The following is a 16479-nucleotide window of genomic DNA, read 5'->3' as shown; positions in this document are numbered from 1 at the left end:
TGTGTAGATGTCCCACAGTTTTCTGATCCAGTCATCTGCTGACGGGCACCTAGGCTGTTTCCAAATCTTAGCTATGGTGAATTGTGCTGCTATGAACATAGGGGTGCATATATCCTTTCTGATTGGTGTTTCTAGTTTCTTCAGATATATTCCCAGGAGAGGGATTACTGGGTCAAATGGGAGTTCCATTTTCAGTTTTTTGAGGAAACTCCATACTGTTCTCCACAGTGGCTGCACCAGTCTGCATTCCCGCCAGCAGTGCACGAGGGTTACTTTTTCTCCGCATCCTCGCCAACACTTGTCCTTTGTTGATTTGTTGATGATAGCCATTCTGACAGGTGTGAGATGGTACCACATTGTTGTTTTGATTTGCATCTCTCGGATAATTAGTGACGTTGAGCATGTTTTCATGTGTCTCTTGGCCTTCCTTCTGTCTTCTTTTGAAAAGATTCTATTTAGGTCCGTTGCCCATTTTTTTATTGGATCATTTATCTTCCTTTTATTAAGTTGCATAAGCTGACTGTAGATGTTGGAGATTAAACCTTTATCAGTGATGCCATTTGCAAATATGTTCTCCCATGCAGTGGGATTTCTTGTTGTTTTGTTGATGCTTTCTTTTGCTGTAAAAAAGCTTTTTATTTTGATGTAGTCCCATTTGTTTATTTTCTATTTAGCTAACATTGCCCTAGGGGCAGTGTCAGTGAAGAAGTTCTTTTGGCATATGTCTGAGATTTTGTTGCCTGTGGATTCCTCTAGTATTTTATGGTTTCCCGTCTTATGTTTAAGTCCTATATCCATTTTGAGTTTATTTTTGTGTATGGTGTAAGTTGGTGATCTAGTTTCTTTTTTTTTTGCATGTATTTGTCCAATTTTCCCAACACCATTTATTGAAAAGACTCTTGACTCCATTGTATGTTCATGGCTCCTTTGTCAAGTATTAATTGAGCATAGTGGTTTGGGTCGATATCTGGATTCCCTATTCTGTTCCATTGATCTATATGTCTGTTCTTGTGCCAGTACCAGGCTGTTTTGAGAACTGTGGCTTTGTAATACATCTTGAGGTCTGGTATTGAGATCCCTCCCACTTTATTCTTCTTTCTCAGGATTGCTGTGGCTATTCGGGGTCTTTTTTTATTCCAGATGAATTTTTGGAGAGTTCTTTCTAGGTCTGTGAAATATGCCGTTGGTATTTTGATGGGGAGTGCATTGAATCTGTAGATTGCTTTGGGTAGTATGGACATTTTAATGATGTTGATTCTACCAATCCATGAACATGGTATGTTCTTCCATCTGTTTATGTCTTCCTCTATCTCTTTTTTCAGTGTCCTGTAGTTTTCCGTGTATAGGTCGTTTACCTCCTTAGTTAAGTTTATTCCTAGGTATCTTAGTTTTTTTGGTGTGATGGTAAATGGGATTGCTTTTTTAGTCTCTCTTTCTGTAAGTTCACTATTGGTGTATAGAAATGCCATAGATTTCTTGGCATTAATTTTGTATTCTGCTACATTGCCGAATTCATTTATTAAGTCTATTAGTTTTTTGATGTAGTCTTTCGGGTTTTTTATGTACAATATCATGTCATCCGCAAATAAGGACAGCTTTACTTCTTCTTTTCTAATTTGGATGCCTCTTATTTCTTCTTCTTGTCTAATTGCAATGGCTAATACTTCCAGTACTATGGCAAACAGGAGTGGTGAGAGAGGGCACCCGTGTCTTGTTCCTGTTCTTAGGGGAAATGGTTTTAGTTTTTCCCATTGAGTATGATGTTTGCTGTGGGTTTATCATATATAGCTTTTATTATGTTGAGGTACGATCCTTCTATTCCCACTTTGTTGGGAGTTTTTATCAAGAAAGGGTGTTGGATTTTGTCAAATGCTTTTTCTGCATCTATTGATATGACTATGTGATTTTTTTTCTCTCAATTTGTTTATATGATATATCACGTTTATTGATTTGCGGATATTGTACCATCCTTGCATTCCTGAGATAAATCCTACTTGGTCATGGTGTATGATCTTTCTGATGCACTCCTGGAGCCGATTTGCTAGGATTTTGTTGAAGATTTTGGCATCTATGTTCATGATGGATATTGGTCTGTAATTCTCTTTCATTGTGTTGTCTTTATCTGGTTTTGGTATTAGGGTGATGCTGGCTTCATAGAAGGATCCTGGAAGTGTTCCTTCCTCTTGAATTTTTTGGAATAGTCTGAGGAGGATAGGTTTTAGTTCTTCCTTGAATGTGTGGTAAAACTCTCCTGTGAAGCCGTCTGGCCCCAGGCTTTTGTTTGCCGGAAGCTTTTTGATGTCTGCTTCAATTTCTTCCATAGTTACTGGCCTGTTGAGCTGTTTAGATTCTTCCTTATTGAGTTTTGGAAGGTTATATTTTTCTAGGAATATGTCCATTTCCTCCAGGTTGTCCAGATTGTTGGAATAGAGTTGTTCGTAGTATTTTGTAACAATCCTTTGTATTTCGGTGGGGTCTGTTGTTATTTCACCACTTTCATTTCTGATTTTGTTTATTTGGGTCCTCTCTCTTTGCTTCTTGGTGAGCCTGGCTAGAGGTCCATCAGTCTTGTTTATCCTTTCAAAGAACCAGCTCTTGGTTTTGTTGACCTTTTGTATTGCTTCTTTAGTCTCTATGTCGTTTATCTCCGCTCTGATCTTTATTATTGCCTTCCTTCTGCTTACACTGGGCTTTTCTTGTTGCTCTCTCTCTAACGCTTTGAGTTGTTGGGTTAGATTATTTATTACCATTGTTTCTTGTTTTTTTGCAGTAGGCTTGTAGAGCTATGAACTTCCCTGTCAGAACTGCTTTCGCTGTGTCCCATAGATTTTGGATTGTTGTGTTTTCATTGTCATTTTTTGCCATGATGTTTTTTTATTTCTTCCTTGATGTCTTTGGTAACCCAGTCATTGTTTAATAACATGATGTTTAGTCTCCATGTGTTTGATTTCTTTGGATTGTTTTTATTGTAGTTGATTTCAAGTTTTATGCCGCTGTGATCTGAGAAGATACTTGATATGATTTCTATCTTCTTAAATTTGGAGAGACTTTGCCTATGTCCTAACATATGGTCTATCTTTGAAAATGACCCATGTGCACTTGAGAAGAATGTATATTCTGTGGCTTTGGGGTGAAATGTTCTGAAGATGTCAATTAATTCCATCTGGTCTAGTGAGTCATTTAGAATTGATGTTTCTTTGCTGATTTTTTGTTCAGAGGATTTGTCCAATGGTGATAGTGGGGTATTAAAGTCTCCTACTATGATTATATTGCTGTCAATCTCTCCTTTGATATCTTCCAGGAGTTTTTTTTATGTATTTGGGTGCTCCTGTATTGGGTGCGTATATGTTTACAAGAGTTATTTCTTCTTGTTGGATTGCTCCCTTTAGTATTATGAAGTGGCCTTCATTATCTCTTGTTATGTCCTTCACTTTGAGATCTAACTTGTCGAATATAAGTATTGCTACCCCAGCTTTTTTTTTTCATTTCCATTCGCCTGGAAAACCTTTTTCAATCCCTTCATTCTCAGTCTGTATGCATCTTTTTTTCTGAGGTGGGTTTCCTGTAGACAGCTGGTATGTGGGTTTTGTTTTCTTATCCAATCAGTTCCCCTTTGTCTTTTGATTGGGGCATTCAATCCATTTACATTTAAAGTTATTATTGATAGGTACTTATTTGTTGCCATTTTTATTCTATACCCCTGTGTTCCTTCTTTCCTTCCTATTTCTTTCTTTCTTTCTTTCTTTCTTTCTTTCTTTCTTTCTTTCTTTCTTTCTTTCTTTCTTTCTTTCTTTCTTTCTTTTTCTTTCTTTCTTTCTTTCTTTCTTTCTTTCTTTCTTTCTTTCTTTCTTTTTTTTTTTTTTCAGAAGATCCTTTAGCATTTCTTGCATTGCTGGTTTGGTGGTGATAAACTCCCGTAGTCCTTTTTTGTCTGTGAAGCTCCTGATTTCACCCTTTATTTTGATTGATAGCCTTGCTGGGTACAGTATTCTTGGATTGAGGACCTTCCTTTGCATGACTTTGTATATTTCATCCCATTCCCTTCTGGTCTGATGAGTTTCTGTTGAGAAATCAGTTGCTAGTCTGATGGGGGTTCCTTTGTATGTAACTTTCTGTCTCTCTCTGGCCACTTTTAAGATTCTTATTTTGTCATTGGTATTTGCCAATTTAATTATAATGTGCCTTGATGTCGGTCTTTTGGGGTTCATTTTGCTTGGGACTCTGTGAGCTTCTTGGATTTGTGTGGGGTTTTTCTTCCCTATATCAGGGAAGTTTTCTGTTATTATTTCTTCAAACAGGTTTTCTATTCCTTGCTCAGTTTCCATTCCTTCTGGTACCCCTATTATTCAGATGTTGGTTTGTTTCGTGTTGTCCTGAAGTTCCCTTAGGCTCTCCTCATGCTTTCTAATTTTTTTTTTTCTAGAAGCTGTTCTATTTGGGTATTTTTTCCCATTTTGTCTTCTAGCTCACTTATGCGGTCCTCTGCTTCTTCTAGTCTACTCTTGATGTTTTCTATTGAGTTCTTTACAGCAGCGATGTCATTTTTCATTTCTTCTTGGTTCTTCTTCATTTCCTCTTGGTTCTTACTCATATTGTTGAATTTGTCTTCCATTCTTTTCAGCCACCTTATGACCATTTCTCTGAATTCTTTCTCTGATAGGTTGCTTGCGTCTAATTCATTTACTTCCTTTTCTGGTGATGCCTGCTTTTCTTTCCTATGGGGGCTGTTTCTTTGTCTCCCCATGGTCTCTCTTCTAGGGATGTCTGGTTATATAGTTCTCTCTCTCCTTATCCCCGCGAAATCTGACGTTTTCTTGGCGCAGTGAAGAGTTCCTTTGAATCCGTGTGTTTGCGCAGATTGGGGGCTGGTGTTCTGGTGCTCACAGCTGTTCAGTGTTTGCCATTGTCGTGGAAAGTCAGGCCTCCAATAAAACCCTCCTTTCCTTGCAAGATGGCGAGTTTTCCTCCTCTCGTCATTCTCATTCTTGATCCTGTGATGCAACCTATTTTCACTCCTCCTTATCTACCCCAGAAGCTTTTAAGATTATCTCTTTATTCTTGATATTATGAAATTTCATGATGATGTCTGATATATATTATGCTGTACATTTGGTGGAGACTTTCAATCTAGAAGCTTATTCTGCATAGAAATTTTTCTTGTTATTTATTTGATAATTTCCTTAATATTGTCTTTGTTATCTCTGGAAGTACTCTTTGTTGGATATAAGATTGCCTGGGTTAATTTTCTTTTGTCTTATTATTTCTCTTGTGTTATCATATCTTTGTTTTTCATTTTTCTTTCTGGAAGAATTCCTCAATATTTGTTAGAACTTTTTTACTAATTTAAAAACAAAATTTGCTATCACAGTTTTAATTTCAAGAATCAACTTTCATTGCTTGATTATTTTATTTTAATAACATTCTGCATTTGTTTCATGAGTATAGTATTTTCTCTTATTTCTTTGAAGATGTACACTATAGTTCCCTTGAAGTTATCTTCTCTCTGTGTTTTCCTCAATTCCTAATTTTTCATGCTCCTTTGTTTTGGTGTTTCTATTTTATTTTTGGAGCTTTCCTTAAATATTTGATGATTCTGCCTGCCTGTTTACACTTAAGAGTTAAAGTTCTAAGTGAAATAAGCCTGTCAGTGAAAGACAAGTATCACACAATCTCACTCATATGTGGAATCTAATTAACAAAATAAACTGATGAACAGAATGGATCCAGAGACATGGAAGCATAGAACAGACTATGGAATCTCAGAGGGAAGGCGGGGAGGGTGGATGGTTGGGAGGTAATCAACCAAAGACCTTGTATGCATATATGCATAATCCATGGACATAGACAATAGGGTGGTGAAAGCCTGGGTAGGGTGGGCTGGAGGGGGTCAATGGGGGTAAAGGGGGGACAGAGGTGATACTTTCAACAATAAAGATTTGTTTTTAAAAATATGTTTAAAACAAAGAGTTAAGCTCCAAAAGAAAGATTTGAAGGTGTATATACATGGTGGGTATGTTGACCAGTGGGTTTCAGTACAGGGCAACTGGATAACAGATTTTTTTCTCTTTTTTTGACAATATCTGTAGGTCTTGCCTGTTGGGCTAGTCACTTTCTTCAGAGAAGACTGCTCCAATCTCCTTCTTGGGAATCATAATCCTGGCTGTCACTATTCTAGTGTTGCAGAAGACCAAGAACACCAAGGACGCTTCTGAGGAAGTTGGAGGGACACTGTTTAATAATGCCAGTGGACTCAGAGAACAGCCTTCCAAATCTGAGTGAAGGAACACGCATGGAGCCCTCCCTTACATCTCCCTCCCTGTGATCTTTGTCCCACAAGCATGGATTATGCTTCCGGTCCTTTTCTCGGGCTTTGCAAGAAGGCCCCCAGGTGTTGGGGGTCTCCAGGCCATATCTGGTGGTCTGGCCTGGCGTCAGAGTTAGTAGCCCTCCCTCAGGGCAGTGTACTATCCACAGTCCAATGGCCTTTGTAACCGGTTCTGCAAGACCAGTGTCTGGGAAAGAGGTAGTGACTTAATTATAGGTTATCAGGAATGTACACTGAGCTTACTGGCCTGGATTCAGATCACTAGCCCCAAATATCAGGGCTACGTTGGAATTAGCCCTTTTTGCCTCCTCACTAGGAACCACATTAAGGGAAGGAGACTGGGACTCTTCATCATTAAGTATGAAGACTTTAACTCCATGTCTCTTTTTTGTGTGGCCCACCTAACTCCCACTTTCCTTTGGATCAAGTGTCCCAGATCTGGAGCTGCTCTGAATTAATTTAACCTCTTTTCCATGGAGATCTGACTGTCCTTAGTAGAAGTGGGGATGACGATGTCTCACTGCTCTTTATACAGACACTCAAGCAGCCCTCCCTCTTTTAGAGCTCTGCCTCACAACAACTTCCATAGTAATTGGTGCCTCTAATTCCTAAGCTTTTCCGGGATTCTCAGGGGGCAAATCTGATTGTTGCTTACCAATATTCACCTCTTCAAGTACTTAGGTTTAATCACCCTCCACTCTGCTAAATTAGTTGCCACTCCTGTAGCAGCTTTTCATCTTCATTTTCTGTGGTTTAGAGTTACAGATGTCTGCTAATGCCATTAGATATGGAGGTTTTTGTTCCTTGTTCTCTTTGTTGTTTGGGAGTGATGTTTAAGAGAAGGAAGGGAGTGAAGAAAAAAATATTTCACTATCTTTAATCAGGAAGTCATAAAGGAAAAAAGAAGTTACAAAAGGGTGTAACTTTTTTTGATGAGTTTACCACAATCCATTAATTAATTAAGCAAGTATTTGTTAAGCTCAGATATAACATGGTAGTTAAGAGCATGGGCTTTGAAGGCAGACTGATGTGAATTTACTTAAGCTCTCTAACTTTTTAATTTTTTTAAATTGAGAATAATACTAGTAACTACCTCATACAGTTATGAGGATTAAATAAGTTAACAAGTTAACACACATAAAGAGCTTGCCTGGAACCTTAATCTCATCAATAAATGTAAATTATTATTGCTATTATTTTAAATATATTTTTATTGATTTCAGACAATAAGGGAGAGGGAGAGAGAAATAGAAACATCAATGATGAGAGAGAATCATTGATCGGCTCTGTCCTGCACTTCCCACACTGGGGACTGAGCCCGCAACCTGGGCATATGCCCTAACCAGGAATCAAACCCTGACCTCCTGGTTCATAGGTCGACGCTTAAGCACTGAGCCATGCTGGCTGGGCAATGTTGTTATTTTTATTATTACTATGGGTTAGTCCCTGTGCAGGTAATATAATGTAGAACAAAGAGGAACAAGGTCTTTCCCAGTGAAGGGGAACAGTTTTCGTATTTCAGGGCACTAAGACATTGGGTATAAAACTGGGACTTTGTTACCTATAGGTCACAAATTCAAGACTGGAGCAAAAGATCTGAACACTGCAATTCCAGGATGATATTACTAGAGTCCTGTTTCCTCTTCTGAGATGCAAACAGTAGTAGCTATTATGTGTTCAGCACTTACTCTGAACGATTATAGTTTACATAAATGATCCCATCGAGCCTACAGATTAGGTATTAAAAGCTCCATTTTATGGACAATGAAACTGAGGCTCAAGGTAACTGGCCAAAGGCAATACAGCTTGCAAGAGGCAGAGCTAGGATTCCAACCTAAGTCTGCTACCAAAACCTTACCATTTAACAACACATTAGCCTTTAAGCAATTACACTGTGTCCCATGTCTAGTGCTTTACTCAAAATAACATTACTAAATGACTAATACTTTGATTGGAATGGGTTTGTTGGATTGTTTTCCTCTGATATAGGAGGTGATAGGGCTTTATGGGGACCCATGAAAAGAGAACAATAAATCAGAATGAAGAGACTAGGGGAGTGGGACACAAGTGACAAATTTCCTAATTTGGTCTCAGGATGATTGGGCAAGTTTTATTACTTTGTATCTTTATATTTTGGCACAGAATAGACTTCTGAAATAAGGTTTTAGTTGTCTGCATGCTTCTCTTTTATTATATTCCCTGTTTTCAATGAAATTCCATTGGCTACAAGTGCATATTTCTGGAACACATATTTTGGATGTTTTTTTCCAAATGTGGTCTTATTTGACTAAGCAAAGGAAGTCCTCTGTATTTCTCAGCTAGCCTGGAGGACATTAAGCTCCTTGCACCTATTGTTTTCTATCACCCTAAATATGGGTGCCTGGGATGCTAGGCTGAAGGGAATGTGGTTAAGACTGGAGCATTCCAGGATGGGGCCTACCACGTAGTTTGTCAGAAAAGGTTGCCTGCAGCTCACAGTGACTACAACTGTCTTTGTACCTCATTCTTTATATAAAATAAGGGTATTGTATTCATGGGTATCATATCAAACAGATTGGGTTATTAGCCATCTCTTGGCTAAGTCCAAGGGATGAGATAATGCATTATTGGAGGTACCACCTTTAATAACTGAAATTCAGTTGCCTTTTGGTTTCATGATTTCTGCATGTGCCTAGCTTTTTGTTCAAAAGTGATGTTATCATTTTGTCATTCAGGTGATGCTTTCTAAGCCAGGTTTAATGCATGCTTTCAAGGACAAAACTTTTTGGAAGACATTTTTGTGTCTTTCAAGCACAATAACTCTGAACTGATGATAGTCAACTCAGTAACAGCATGAACCATTATAGTCAACAAATTCAAATAAAATTGCTCTTGGCTGAGATCTTGTTCTCTCAGATATAAGCTCCAAAAAGCTGAGGGTAGGGGTAGCTAAAGTCAATGAATAACAAGTATAAGTTTTAATTATCATTCACTATTCAAAATTCATTCAGGTTCAGGTCTACAGGCAGATAAGTCATCAGTGGTTTCCCAATTCTGGGCTGTGATGTCAAGAAGGTCATCTGTCTGATAGGAGTTCCTGCCAATTATGTTTATCTTCTTTGGAGCTGTAGTCGAAAGCCAGGACAGAGGGTTGTGGGGAGTGTTCTTGTTTCCCTGTCCCACTTTCTACCTCCTCCTCTTCTCATTATTTGGAGCAGCTGCAACTAGAGACAGTTGCTAATTGAGTGCGCCTTTTATTTATGGGAAAAGGCAATTCCCATTGCTGAAGGGCACAATGGGTGAAATAGGAACACAAACCAGCTAGAACACAAATCCAAGCCCTTATAATAAGAGTGGGCCATTGTGACAGTCACTCTTTTGCAACGGAATACTGTTGCTACAGCTATGCTTTTCACCTTAGTTTCAAGGCCCTCTACAATACCATACTTTTGTGGCTGTACATGTGTGTTTGTGTGTGTGTGTGCCTGTGTGTGCCTGTGTGTGTGTGTGTGTGTGTGTGTGTGTGTGTGTGTGTGTGTTATGTGGTGGAGGCTAGAGAATCCTGAACAGCAAGGTTCAGATTTCAGTAATCTTGGAGAGATACTGTCAGTCAGCTCTAACAGGGGTCAATCTGAGAACACAAAGGGCACTGTAGTCTGGCCAGCTGAAAACCCTTTCAGATGGGTCAACTCAGAGGTGACGGTATTGTTTTTAAGAGTTTCAATCTTTGCTTTTGGCTGTAGGTAGATGTAGTTTCTTTCCCAGAAAGCTCTGTGTCTTTCAAAACAGAATATTAACATTCTCTCTACTTTCAGGGGTATACTGCCCTGTGGCTTTCTACTCATTTGTTTTACTAGTATTGATTTTGTACTATACCTTCTAGCCTTCACATATTGTCATAACCTACCAAAGCCCCAGAAAACAGGCAGGATCTTGCAGAAATCCCAAAGACAATTAAATGAAGCATCTGAGAATGTCAGGATGGATAGGTAATGAAACCCCTTAAGGGACCTCAGTGTGTGCTAGGCATCTAAGGGTAGATGTCTTGGTGGCTGCATATGTCATCCATTCACCATACCTATTTGTATAGTACATGTTAAGGCATAGTGGTAAAGGGAAGTCATTGAAATAAAGCTCACGAGACTGAGGTGTTGATTTCTGTGCTGATATTAGTTATTTCTGTTATCTGAGGTAAGGTTTTTGGCTTGAATGACTAGAAGCATGGAGTAACTTTTAAAAATTGGGGAAGACTCATTGTAGATAGCAGAGGGATTTGTGATAAAGATTAGAATTTTGATTTTGGGTACATTAAAATTTATCATTCAAGTAGATATATCAAATTAGGCAGTTGACCATATCAGTCTGGAATTTAGGAAAGAGGCCTGAGCTAGAAATATAAATTGGAGATTTATGACAAAGTTATGGTATTTAAAGCCATAAGACTAGAAGACATTATCAATGGAAAGAGTATAGATAGAGAAGAGGGTGAAGGACTGAGCTGTGGGGCATTCCAATGTTAAAAGATCAGAGAGATGAAGAATAACCCATATATAGGCCAAAAAAAAAAGGTGTGCAAGCTAAGTTTGATCCCTGGACTAGACTAAGAGTTTGGAAATTTCATAGGAGTTCAGAACTAGGAGGGACCACACGGATCATCTATTTCAATCAAGAATGCTAAACTAAGAAATAGGAGGCCTCAGTTCTAGTCCTAATTTTATACCTAGGTGAGTGACCTTGAAAAATCACTTAACTACTCTGGGTTTCCCTTTCGTACCTAGAAAGAAAGATTGCTAGACCAGATGATCTCTTTGTTTTTGAAGAGAGAGGGGAGAATTGATTTGACCAACATCCTGGCATTAGGCCAATGTGTCTTCTATGTTGTTAATTTTAAACCCTAAATGTATATTAGACTCCCTGGGAAGCGTTTAGTAATACTGATTTACTGGGCTCCAAACCTACTGTGCCTTATTTTGTTGGTCTGGGTTTGAATGGAATTGGCATTGGTATTTTTTTTAAATTACTTTATTGATTAAGGTATCACATATTTGTCCTCATCCCCCCATTCCCATCCCAAACCCCTCCCCACGCATGCCCCCACCCCCCTGTTGTCCGTGATCACTGGTTAGGCTCATATGCAAGCACACAAGTCCTTTGGTTGATCTATCTCCCTTATCCCCACCCTCCCCTACTTTCCCTATGAGGTCTGACAGTCTGATCGATGCTGTTCTTGTTCATCAGTCTATGTTGTTCATCATTTCCCCTAGATGAGTGAGCTCATGTGATACTAGAAATTCACTTATAAGAACTGAAAATGAGACAAGCAATAATGGTTATGCTGAGAGGCAAATGAATCAGTCTATAGTGAGTTTCTTTCTGGGCCAACAGTTCTTTTGAGTCCCAAATTCTATGTCCAACAGTTCCTTATGTGTACATAACAGCAATGATATTTCAGTTCTGGATGGTGGACAAATGGTGGTAATGCAGGTCCGACCCTCTCTGGTTTGGTCTTGGGCAACCTGTAGTGATGCACAGCTGCTGACTGCTAGTATGGCAAGGCATCGTCAGCGTCTTCCGTCTCTGGACTGTTTTTCTTCTGTCTTCATGACTGGAGCACTCCTGTCAATTCCTCTCTGTTGCAGGAATCCACATGGTCTCAGAGTTGTTTTCTGAAAATATACAAACATATTCTCGACCAAAAGTTAATAAAGGAAGCTTTTCTATAAATTTGACTTGCGATCCTTTTTCATTTTTTGCCCAAACGATTTTCCTTTGGCTTGTTTTGACCCCATGTATGTTTTCCATGGGTGTCTTGCTGTTAGCATTACAAATGAAAGTTAATTTTCTAAAGTAAAAATTTTCTAGATGTAATCTACTTACAGGATATTTATCCTTACATTATATTCTTCTACTATCCCCCCTTTTTTGGTTTAAATATTAGGAGGCTTTTGGAAATTTTATGCTGTAATCTTGATAACTTTTAAATTTTAATTTTTTGCACTAAAATGTGACTGCTTTAGGTTCATTGCATGTTACGCAATTTTACCATGAGATGAACTACCAATAAATATTTTAGTTATCACTTTAGGAACAGCTTTTTTGTCCAGTACAATTGATTTTTCTAGAATATTCACTTATTTCAATTAGCCAATTTAAATTAGCCTGAAAACTTGACTACTATTTTACTGTCAAATTTAATACTCTAACAACCATCTTATTTTACCCTGTAAATATTAGTGGAAAGGATTATTTGCTTTCTTGAGTAGGCCCTGAGCATTCCTGGTGCTAGGCTGGTTTTTTTTTATATTCCCAGGATAATTCTAATGTGCAGCCAGGACTGAAACCCTCTGCTCTACACTAGTAAGGCATGGCAGTGTCTTGTTAGCTGCTGCAACTCTCTGAATCTTGACTTGTATTTCCACCACAAAAATGATTCACTCAATATTAAATCTTTTAACTCAGATGAATGTTGTTACAGGAGGATAGCTTTCTAGACTTTGTGAAACCAACATATCAAGTACCAGCTTTCCATGAAGCTCAGTTAAATGGTCTTACCATAGTTTTCTTGAATTCCATCCTAGAAGCGAAACGTTATGAAAAACCATGAAGCCATATCTGGCGTGGAGAGGGATGGAGAGATGGATTGTGCCCTCTTCCTTCCTCCCTCCCTTTATGGAAAAAAGATGCAAGATTTGTTACAAAAATAAACTTATAAGGTTAATGAAGAGTACATCAGACATAGTACACAAATACTTTTGCTTTACCGTATTTATAAAGCAGGCAGAGTCATGCTGTCCACCATAGCAGCCTTACTGCTTTATGGTGGCTTGTCACCAAGGCTTTGCACTTTGAATACCAATAAGATATAGCGTCTCTTGATTAAAACCACATTCTCCATATACTACAACATTTTGCTCTGTATTTATGTGTGTGTATATGTTAGTATGCATGTTTGCATGTATATGTGTGGGGATATGTATTTAAAACTGTATTCTAGTGTTCACTTTCTCTGGGGTGCATGTGTCTAGGAGAATAGCCATTTTAAACTGAGACAGGGTAAGACATGGACTGTGGAAACATTATTTATAGTCTTACCACATATACTTACTACTCTAGTAGTGCCAGCAAAGTGATTTTATCATGCATATTGCACCAGTAATTAATCTGGTAAATTTCCGTTGAGTGCCTCTTGTCTATTCCATACGTGTTTTTGTGTGTTTTTAAAAAATATTTTTTATTGATTTCAGAAAGAAAGGGAGAGGGAGATAGAAACATCAATGATGAGAGAGTATCATTGATTGGCTGCCTCCTGCATGCCCCCTACAGGGGATCAAGCCCACAACCTGGGCATGTGCCCTTGACTGGAATTGAACCCAAGACCCTTCAGTCCACAGGCTGACTATCTACTGAGCCAAACCAGCTAGGACCATACATGTTCTTTTTAGTGCCCTTTATAACTCTAAATCAGTTTCTTAGATTAGAGATATAAAAATATATTCTGTATGACTTGGCTTGCCCATAAAATTATCATATTTGTTATATTTAAAACTGTGAAGGCCTGGGGGAGAAAAGCAGAAAAATTCAGGGGAGAAAACAAGCAGGTCCTCAGAAACAATTGTTTTTTCCCCTCTTGGTTTTCAGAGCTCTCTTCCACTCAGACGTGCAGCACATTATAATGAATACAGGTTTGCAATATATTTGGAGATTGCTAGGGTGACTAGGACTCAAGATAATTGTAATTTTTAAAAATGGGTTTCACCGTTGTTTGGAACCATCTACAATTCAATTTACCTTATCACACAAGCCATGAATAATGCTGTGAAAGAAAATGGACGGGCTAGTGCTGCCAGCCTGGTTCAGCATTCCAGAAACATGCAGTTCTGTTCATTCAACCAGTTGATAAAGACAGATTCAAATTGAAATGGAATTTCAGAATATGTAATCCTGGACACCAACTGGAAAGAATGGGAACTCCATGGAACTTACACTGTGGGCGTGGAAACAGAACTGCTACAATTCATAGGGACTCCCATTAACTTCCCTCGTGGCAGGCCTCCTAGAGCAGATGCAAAATGTTGGTTTGCAGAAGGGAAGATCTACCGGGGAGGTAAGGAATAGAAAAATCACTGGTAGTCAATTTGATTCAGCTTGGTGTACAAGGGAACCTCTTTAGGGATATTTAAATATTAGAACACTCATAGAACCAATCATTTGCATTCAGATGACATAAATGTCTTGGCATGCTGTGTAGTCAACTTAAAATAATGACAATGCGAGGTACTTTACAGCCTTGAGTAATCATCCACAATTTAAAAGCTTCCTCCACTTGTTATTTTTTAATTTAAAAATCTATTTTTTCAATTATAGTTTACATTCAATATTATTTTGTATTAGTTTCAGGTTACAGTATAGTGGTTAGACAATAATATACTTTACAAAGTGGTCCCTCTGATATTTCAAATACCCACCTGGCACCATACTAGTACATAGTTAATACAATATTATTGATTATATTCTCTATGCTGTACTTTACATCCCATGACTATTTTGTAGCTACCAATCTGTAGTTCTTAATCCCTTTAAATTTTTCATCCAGCAACCCAGCCCCCCTCCCATCTGGCAACCATGAGTCTGTTCTCTGTATCCCTTAGTTATTTTTAAAAGGATCCTACTCCCAGAGGGGTTATAAGAGAAAGGCACGAGCCTTCTCCATCTTTTGTAGTCTGCTATTCCTCCCCGCCCCCCACCCGCTAAAAAGATCACCTGTCTTTCCCTTGGTATATTCAAATCCTATGGATCAGGTTCCACTGCAGAAATACCATATCTAGCCCCTCTCCTCTCTGAACTCCCATTGAACTAAAAGTCTGTACCTCAGAGATTAGCGCAAAATTGCTTTTCAATTGTTTCCTGAATATTGATTGTGTCCTCTCCTGCCAAATAGACTGATCCTTGAGGGTAGGGGCTATAGCTAATAATTCTTATGCACCCCCCCAACTGCCTGACACAGTCAGCCTCCAATAAATATTTGCAGTTTGGTTGACTGATGGCACTCTGGCCTGTGGAATAGGGGAAACTACCAAATTTCTGAGAGTCAGAGGGGAACTTTGGAAGGATCCATATTATTGATATGTAAATGTACACCACAACCTTCTAAAACCAAATGCATATATTTGAAATGGACTTTCATTTCTATTTTGCTTTAGTATGGCATACCCAACCACCTCTTTACTCACATCATCATATATTTTCCCTCTGAAATGTTAGTAATCCATCCAAATATTTAGATTTTCCAGAGACCAATTTATATCCTGATGAAAACACTAATTATCAAAACCAGACTCCCCTTGAAGGACAAGTGCTATATTTTTCATAAAAAAACTCAAGGTCTATGGGCTCTGATGAATTATGAAGGTCTTTTATTTTATGAAGGCAACATAATACTTACCCTTCACAGGTGAGATAACATATTTATGCTGAAGAACTCTATTGCTATCCAACATAAAATAAGGTTCTCAAAGTTTTCCATTCGTGGACTTTTTCTTCCAAAGAAACACCCAGGTCAAACAGCCTTAATTCATGTGATTTGCTATTGTCAGAGTGGTGAGTGGTTTTGCTTCAGAACAGTGAAATTGCTTTCTGTGTCCATAAAGTCAACAAGATAGACTGTGCTGTAGAAAAATAGGATTAAGTTAGGTAGATGTGGCTTGATTTTAGAGTCACCAGAAAGAGTGAAGAGTCTCTTTGTGGTGCCATTTATTTACAGCCTCTCTTTGATAATGCCATTCTTTCTCTTCCTCTTGCTCTCTGCAGGCATGGGCCCTGCCTTTGCTGTGATGGTCTGCCTTGCTTTGCTTATACCCCTGCTATCTATTAATGGATTTGCTTAATTTATAAGGTACATTTTTTATGTTTTTTGTATATAAAAATATAAGCCCATAATAACCTTGTTAGTATTAATTTCCAGGAAGTCATGTTGAAGTACAATTGCCTCATTACATGACGCACTGATTTTCTTTTTATCAGTGATTTACCATTCCTACTGGCCTCATTTAGGGTGAAGCGGTTTCATGATGCCAAGAATAACTTCTTCAGTTGTGTTGTCAGTGTTTTTGCCTGTGAGTAGATATGGCGCTCAACACTATCCTACATAATAAAAAGGTAACATGCAAATTGCATCA

The 16479-nt window shown here is 38.3% G+C and overlaps 1 protein-coding gene across 1 annotated transcript in view; it reads left to right on the top strand.

Moving 5' to 3' along the window:
- Window positions 1-16479, top strand: part of GUCY2F (guanylate cyclase 2F, retinal) — a gene marked incomplete at both ends in the record, with an annotated part of 149662 nt that overhangs the window by 37812 nt on the left and 95371 nt on the right. The window contains 4 exon segments of the mRNA XM_079764569.1: window positions 14054-14218; window positions 14222-14408; window positions 16112-16185; window positions 16189-16196. Of these exon segments, the coding sequence (XP_079620695.1) occupies window positions 14054-14218; window positions 14222-14408; window positions 16112-16185; window positions 16189-16196 (434 nt within the window).

The sequence above is a fragment of the Cnephaeus nilssonii genome (genome assembly GCF_951640355.1).
Source record: "Cnephaeus nilssonii genome assembly, chromosome: X".
Taxonomy (NCBI): Eukaryota; Metazoa; Chordata; class Mammalia; order Chiroptera; family Vespertilionidae; genus Cnephaeus; species Cnephaeus nilssonii.
The sequence above is the reverse complement of the archived record's forward strand: the minus strand, read 5'-3'. Positions and strand labels throughout refer to the sequence as shown.